General features: G+C 43.5%; 1 protein-coding gene across 1 annotated transcript; it reads right to left on the bottom strand.

Moving 5' to 3' along the window:
• Positions 1–992: 992 nt before the first annotated feature.
• On the bottom strand, positions 993–4,096 carry KCNE4 (potassium voltage-gated channel subfamily E regulatory subunit 4). The gene is made up of 2 exons (XM_056498580.1): positions 3,939–4,096; positions 993–3,518 (listed from the first exon to the last, which is right to left on the bottom strand). The coding sequence occupies exon 2, from the start codon at positions 3,490–3,492 to the stop codon at positions 3,001–3,003; it is 492 nt and encodes a 163-aa protein (XP_056354555.1). The 5' UTR covers positions 3,493–3,518; positions 3,939–4,096; the 3' UTR covers positions 993–3,000.
• Between the last annotated feature and the right edge of the window lie 3,998 nt (positions 4,097–8,094).

The raw sequence follows: 8,094 nt of genomic DNA, 5'->3' as shown, positions 1-8,094 counted from the left end.
TTCCTTCTATCTGTAGCTTTTGAAGATTAGCAACACTTATTTTGGAATAATAGCTACCTGTCAGTCTAGGGTCATTGGGCTGTCTTCAAGGCATCATTGCATACACTTGCACATGCACCTAACTTTTATAGTTAAAATATATTTTTGCTTCTTCTTTTTTTTTTTTTTTTCCCCCCTGGTGTCATCAAAATACTAATTTGGAAAAATACATTCAGAACTATCTGCATGCTTTCTCTAACCCCACAATTATTTAGTGAGGGAAGGCAGTGAGGGAAGAGAGCAGAGCACAGGGGAGCCTGTTGTGTGGAAAAGAGAGCAGATATTTAGCAATCTGATTTTTGAAACAACCTCAATTTACCCCGTGCAAGCAGGTCTTAACCGGTGCCGGTGAATCTGTGCACGTAATTCAACAGATTTAGGGAATTTGCCTCTAAACATTTATCCATTTCTTAAGGAGGCAGATTCATAAAACCCCCTCTCTACACAATACTGGGAGTGACAGAGCAGCAGTGAGACCCAGGCTCAAAGCTTGTGACCAAGCCAGCTGTGTGCCATGGCCAAGCAGTGCAAACCCAGTGGGATCACAGATCTGTGTCACATACTTGTCCATAGCCTCAACCCTAGCCCACTGAGTTTGCTGCAATGCAAACCTAACTCTGAAACTCCAAATGTAACATGTCCAGAGGCTGAACAGCCAACTCAAGTTTCCACAGCAGTTTTGCCAGCCTCCCCAGTGCCTCCCCAGCACCCCCAGGTCTTTGCAGAAGAATAAACCTGTGGTCCTGCTTGCACACACTCACAACCTGAGCGTGCTGCCCAGCATCCAACAGGGACCAAAGGAGGATTTGGGCCACCTGGCTCAGCCCAGGATGCTGCAGTGCTGCAAAGCTCAAGGAATCATTTCAAAAAGAGGCTGAGAAAAGGATCCTGCAGGAATTGTGCCCATTCTCGTTACTGGGAATCTAACTGACGTAGTGAGCAAACATGGAGACTTTTCCAGGAAATGTGTTTCTTTATTTAAATAAAATTAGTGCCAGTAGAAACAATAAACTTTAAATACATGAGACAATTATATACAACTCGATGTTAGGAATTATATACATCAGTTTTTTACAGATACAAATACATTTATACCAAAAGTAAGGACGGAGGAGAAAGCAATGGAAAATGTGACAACTTGCACATGTCAGTCTCATTTGGAAAGTTTCAGGATTCAAGTGATTCCAGGCAAAGTGCCAAACTTAATTTGGCTCCTTTCAAACTTAAAACAGCCCCTTTTAGAGTAAATCTACCAAAAAGCTTTATATGGTCTGATCCAAAGTTCAGTGAAGTCGATGGAAAAACTCCTGCTGCCTTCAGCGTGCCCCAGCCAGGCCCTTTGTGAGCACAATGGAGCCTTTGTTGTGCTGTGCTTGGGGAGAGACAGCATCCCTGATCCCTGCATGCCATTAACCCTCTGAGCCTCCCCAGCAGAGCAGCAGCACAGCCCCTCTGGCCTCAGCTCAGGCTGCTGCTCAGCATTCATGCCTTTCGAGCTGTCTCTCAAGCTCCAATGCCAGTGGATAAATCACAGAGCTATTTTAGTGCAGGAAATACCTGGAGACATTTTGCAAATATTTTGCTGTGCAATGCTTTAGCTTCAAAACTAATCAAAACACTGTAATAAGTTATTATAAAATAATAATGATTGAAATATTAGTTTTCTTCTGTGTGTTAATTTTTACTTCTTTTAAAAGTGCAATAATTTAGCAACAAATTTCATGAGCATTTGAAAAAATGTCACAGTACCATTAAACTGGGGAAGGGGGAAGTCTGTGGTGGTTTTAAAAACTAGTTACTAATAGCTTTATAGAAATGCATGTGTCACATGTCAGCTGATTTTAAAAAAGATGTAACACAATGCTTACCTACACTGGCTTAAATAGAGCAAAAAGTCTAGATTCTTTAATGCTGTAAATGGGTACGATTTTACTGACCTCAAATAGAGAATTTAACTCCAACAGAGAAGCACAAAATCATGTGCCCATCCCTGACTCAGCTGATGATTTCAGTGGGGCCAGGAATCCACCCTTGCTAGGTTAAATTCTGATCAGAATTCCACCTATTTTTCAAGGGGGTATAACAGAGCAGCATCTGTTTGAGCCTTTCTACATCTTACAGCCTGTAACAAAGATCTTTTTACATCTCCTTTTACCTACAGATCTTTGCCTTTAGAGACCAAATGTACACATCCTTAAAAAATACAAAAGCAGAAAATTCAACCCCGTTCCCTGTTAGTAACTCAGTCACAGGCTGGATTGCAGCAGGAGGTGGTGAACCTGGCCCAGCCAGTACAGGTACAACTTAAGCAAAGACTCAGATAAGTGTCATGGGTCTCGAGCCAGGCTTTACAAACTGCACAGGAACTCAGTGCCTCTTTTTTACTGCCTTGTCTTTCATTCTTTCTGTACCTTAAGTCAGTCTCCAGCCACACAGCAATCTCCTTTCAAGTACAGCATCAACAAATTTTCAGCTTTCAAAGCCTCATTGAGCAGATGTGCTGTTGGGCTGTGGTTTGTCATAAGAAAAACACAGTAAGAGTATTTCTAGTCTATCACAGCTTTGTGTGAATGAGCATTACCCATCATCTTTAAGAATCAGGCATTTGCATGAGGGTAACTTCCCCAAACATTTCCCAGATATTTACAGAATTCTGAAATATGTAGAGACATGCCAGTAATAATTACCTCGTTAGAAATACATATATATTCACCACGTTCTTAGCTTTCATAGCAAGAAATAATAATGGAAAAATTAAAATTAAGCAACCCAATTGTGTGCAAGTTACACTTTGCAGTTGGGTACCACTGCTTCCTTGTCCTGCCAGCTCTCAGGAACACCTTGGGCCCAGAGCACAGATACCTGTTCAGAGTTCACTGGAGAGCAGAAAAGCAGAGCCCCAAGTTCTCAGTGGGAGCTCCACTCCCACTCTGGCAGCCGAGCAGGGGAGCCCTGCGAGTGCTAGGAGTTCTTGTGGATGTTTTCCGCAGAGCCCTCGCTGCTCCCGTTGAGGGGCGTTTCTGACACTTCCCCCAGCTCAGAATCCAGCACTTCCTCCTGGATGGTGAAGTGCACGTCTGGGGAGGAGGACTCGGAGCTGACGCTGCTGCCCTCCATGGAGCAGATGGCACAGGACAGGGATGGCACCATGCTCTCCTGCAGCATGCTCAGCATCGCGGGCAGCTGCCCCGACCGCAGCCCCGCCGCCGTCGGGAGCGGCTTCACCGCGTCCCCCCAGTCTCCCTCCTCATCTCTGTAGAGCAGAAGCAGATTGGATGACTTCTCTTTTCTTTTGGATTTCATGTAGCCAAGCATTATTCCTATCAGGAAGATCCCGTAGAAAGACATGACAATCAGAATGTAAAAATACTCGTTGCTGTTGTTCTTCTCTGTGCTGGGGGATTCAGCATCGAGCATAGCTTGGGTCACATTTGCATGGTCCATCTTCAGCATGGAAAGTGTTTTACCACAGCTAAAGCCTAGAGGAGAATGTAAATGGATATGTAAGATCAAACTTCAGAGCAAAGGTGTAAAAGAAACACCAGGAAAAACATTACCCCAAACTCTTCCTTACTCCTTTATTGTAAACTTGCAAACCCCACACCTGATTGAAGCTCTCAGTCTATTATCCCTCCACATTAGTATTGTAAGTGAATGAACTCTTATTCAGATACAGATAACATTAAAGGCAAGAAAAAACATAATATTAAATTATCTTCAGTGCTGAGTTATAAAACCCTCAATCCACATGATTAAAGAAAGAAAACTATATAGAAATTCTCTGCTAGGCATTTTAACATAATTTTGTGCTACTTGATCATGTTTCCATGGTGGGGGAAAGTTAGAAGTATTATTTGTTCAGTGGTGCAGGAAAAAAAAATAATCAAAAAGCAACTTACGCCAGTATGCAAATAATTCCTCCTTTTGCAAAGCTCAAGAGACCTTTCCTCCACCAAATGCCGGGTGTTCTGAAAACTTTCCTCTGCTGCAGTTGGAATAAATAGCTCTCAAGAAATGTTTCATCACGTGTTTTAGAGGCACAGTTTATAATAGTTTTGTGTTGGAGTCAACAGATGAACTTGAAGGATTGCAGTTCAACCCACTGAACTCTTAACAGCTGTGAAAAGAAAGAGTTGGGAATTCAGATTTTACTCTTTCCTAACCAGTTCCACACTGGCTCTTTCAGCTTGTGACTCTGCTCCTTTAACATTCCATTTGCTAAATCTGACCTCTTACCCTGAGAGCTGCTACACAGAATGGAAAACCTGCAGATCTTTATTCTGTGTTTGTTGCAACATATAGAAAAATACACATGTGAATTTTATATTGGGCACTACCAAGTTATTTACATGTCTGCTATACACAGTCTTCCCTAAAGAGACAGGGGAGGAAATAAGTTCTTTTCTTTGATCAGGACTAGTGACAAAGCTTTAGAAAGTGTGTGCACAACAAAGTGCAGATTTCTACTCGTGCTGCAGCTCCACCTTGTCACCAGGTGAGGGGCTGGGCAGAACTGGGCCCTGAGAATTGAGTGAGTTTTGGATGGAGGGGTGTTGTGCTGCCTAACTTTGTGCACCAAAGCAGCAGCTGTGGGATGTAGGCTCTGCACATACTCAGTGGAAGGGTGCAGACTCCTCCAGGGAGCAATCTGGAGCTCCTGAAGCTTTCAGCTGCTGTCTGCATCTGTAGAAGCAGCTAAGAGTTAATGCTGTGTGCATGATATTGTGTCTAAACAGAGGCCAGGGCCACAGAGTTAAGTACAAAGGGACATTAGCAGCTCCTGGGCAGAGGGATGCTCTCTGAGCACTGCTGCAGGCTGCTGGGGGGGCACTCAGGATGCAGCCTGGGCTGCAGACCCACAGAGTTCCCAGTCATCAGCTCAGTGGCACAGGAGGCTCTGAGACCCCTTCCAACACGTAAGCAGCAGCCCAGGCCATGGGAAGAAGGAGGCCCAGCTTGCACCTTAGGGATTTCATTTCCTTATCCTCTCCATCCCCGTTCTTCACACACAAAGCCCAATTAGTCAGGGCCCACATGTGAATGTCACCCCTTCTGCAAAGCTTCAAGGATGTTTATGTAACAGAACACTCCACTTCCAGAAAGCACTAGACTGGTGCTGGAGTTTCCCAACGGTAGGTCTGGGGTTTTTTTCCCTGCAGGCACTTGTGGATTCTTTGCATAGACAGCAAATTCTTTTCCAAACTCTGCCCTTACAATCCCTCTGAGGTAAAGGCAGATAGGATTAACTTCTCTTCACATGTAGGAAAAGGCAAGAAAGAGAAGTTAAGCAACTTCAGATGTGGTGGAGCATTCGAGAAAAGACAGAATTGTATCTGTGTTTGCAACCAGCATTTTCCATCATTTCTCTGAACAACTACAGAAAGAAAGGAAAAAATTACATTAGCCAGATTGCCCTCTCTGCACCTTAAAATAGAGGATCCTCCCTTTAGGATGTTGGTTTTATCTCCCTGTGCATTCCCATGTGATAGCTCAGGAGCTGTTGATGTTGTACTAATGTCTCCTGGGATTTCATCTGACAAAATCTGTCTGCAGCACCAGCTTGCCAAGTCTGAATTCTTCTTCCCTGTTCCCGACAAATTACCGAGCAGGCAACAAGAGCATATCCACTGTGGGCTAAAGCAGAGCCCAGAGCAAGTCTCTGGATTTTCTAGGTAACTTTAGGGAATATTTACTTCACAACTTTCTCATCTCCATGGGTTATCTGCCCTCCCCATTCAGCTCTGGAAATCTGGGGGTTGAAAAATTAAATACACTGTGTCAGATTTTAGCATTTCCTTCTCATGCAGGACTTCCACAGGCTCTGAGGAAGTGCCTTGAATTGTTGGGTCAATGAATACTGGCTCAGCACAAGGAGAAATCCTCTCTCTCTGCCCGTGAAACCCTCTTGGAAGTTGGTTGATCCTGGGAACAAGACAACTAAAGCCTGTCATCAGTGTCCCACTGTGCTGGACACAAAGGCTCTTCCAGAGGCACAGACACCCCAGGGCTCCCAGCAGTGAGCCTGCAGAACAGGGGCAGAACAGCTCTTCTGTAGGCACCTGTGTGTGCAAACAGAACCCTTTATTCCCTCCAAACCATCATACTCTTCATGTAGCTGAAGCTCTGTACAAAATTACCAAGAAGAACTGGAGCCAGCCAACAGGAACACAGGAAGACTGCTCAGGTACATCCATAGGTTTATGCAATTCCCCAGAAGATTAACTGAAAGATGACTGGATTGCATAATTCTGCAGAGTTATTGATGAAAACTCTTCCCAGCTCTGTTTGCTTTGGCTAGATGATGACATCTCTTCTCCATCTGTTAGTCCATGGTTCTTAAAAACAGCTTAATTTTAAAAAGGCCTGCAAGGAATTCCCAAGCCTTCTATAGACATGAAGAGGAGGGATAGCAAGACACAGGGGAATATCCACCTGGAAAACATATGCCACTTGCTTACTGATGTCATCTGTCAGCTTTCTCAAGGTGCACTCTGGAGAAACTATATCTTGTTTTATAAAAAGACCTAGGAAATTAAAAATTGGAGTTCTCGTTTTGTGTTTTAAAATTATACTTGCTGCAAATATTGTAAAGCCATTGATAACAGCAAAAATCTTGTCTAATTTGAAATTACTTATTCTTTATGTTAAGCTTACTAGCTACTTCTTTTTTGATGTCTCTTTCTTTCTTCCTTTCAGATCAATTCTTTTCCCCAAAATTCAGAGAATTTTCCCTGAAATTTCACTTGCACATCTCTTATGCTTTCAGCAATTTGCTCTCATGTGTTCCCCTTCACCTTCTTTGCACCCATCCCAAACAAGGCCTTAACATTTAAGAACAATACTCATGCTCCTGCTACCACCTTCCACATTCCCCCTCTGGAAAACATTCAGGCCAATAAAGCAGAGCAACAGCCAGGCACTCCAATAATGAAAAGGTCACAACATAGTTGTTGATGCCAGATTTTCTTTCTCAAGGTCCCTGTCTCCTAGAGAGCCTTTTGTGGCAGCAACCTCCGTCACCAAAGGACGCAAACGTTGAGGCTTGAGGCATCCCACGGGGCAGGAATTCACAACATGGCTTAAGGGATCATATAATGTGAGCCCTTTCTCCAAATAAAAATTTGAGGACAGTCAGAAAACTGAACAAAGACAGAATCTATTATGAAGACAACATGAAACCTCCTTAGAGACCCAGATGACTCTGCAGGCTGCCATGGAAAATATATGCCTAACCCTTCATTACAGGCATAATCCATGGTCTGATGCTGCATTTATCTTTCTTGCCCCAGTTAATGAGTTAATAAGACTAAAGACACCAAACAGCTGTTAAAGGGCCAGCTCCTATGGGAAGCTGAACCTGTTTGATGAGCATTTGCTGACAGTACCACTCTAAAGAGTATCCAAGTATGTGCTTTTTTAGAGTTATCACATGAAAAAAAAAAAAAAACAAAACAGAAAAGAGAAACAGGAAGGTCAGAGTAGTTGGGGTTTTTCTTCTTGCACATGTACATTTCATGGAAGTAATGTTTGGTAATTTACTGCTGGGGAGTAAATGCCATGCAAGTATGGACTTATTTTTGATTTAGACCTTCCAGACACTACAGTTGGCAAATAACAGCCAACCAATGGTGATCAAAAAGATGGTCAACATATTTCCCTCAGATATATTATTTCAATTAAAGTTGGAGCTGCTTTTGAGACCATAAAGGAAGACATGACAAAACAGATGTTGCTGGTCCTGGTCTGGTCTTGTGTTTAAGGACCTGCCACGCTGAGAGGTACACACTGACTTTCAGTCCTGCTGCAAAACACACACCTCACTGAGGACCTGAGCCAAAGCCCCAAAGCTACAGTGCCTCTCCTAGAACAAGCATCAGCCCCTGCTCCTTTCCAGCTCTGTGAGCTCAGTGAAGCCTGTGGGTGTGTTGGAATAAAAGCCAGTTCAAAACCAGCAGTACACTCATTCCCAGAGCAGGCAATGAGGGGCAGGAGCAGCACACTTGCCTCCCCACTATTAAGTGCAATAACAGTAAGAAATTTATGAGCTTTACTATG

The sequence above is a fragment of the Oenanthe melanoleuca genome, chromosome 9, assembly GCF_029582105.1.
Source record: "Oenanthe melanoleuca isolate GR-GAL-2019-014 chromosome 9, OMel1.0, whole genome shotgun sequence".
NCBI lineage: Eukaryota > Metazoa > Chordata > Aves > Passeriformes > Muscicapidae > Oenanthe > Oenanthe melanoleuca.
The sequence above is the reverse complement of the archived record's forward strand: the minus strand, read 5'-3'. Positions and strand labels throughout refer to the sequence as shown.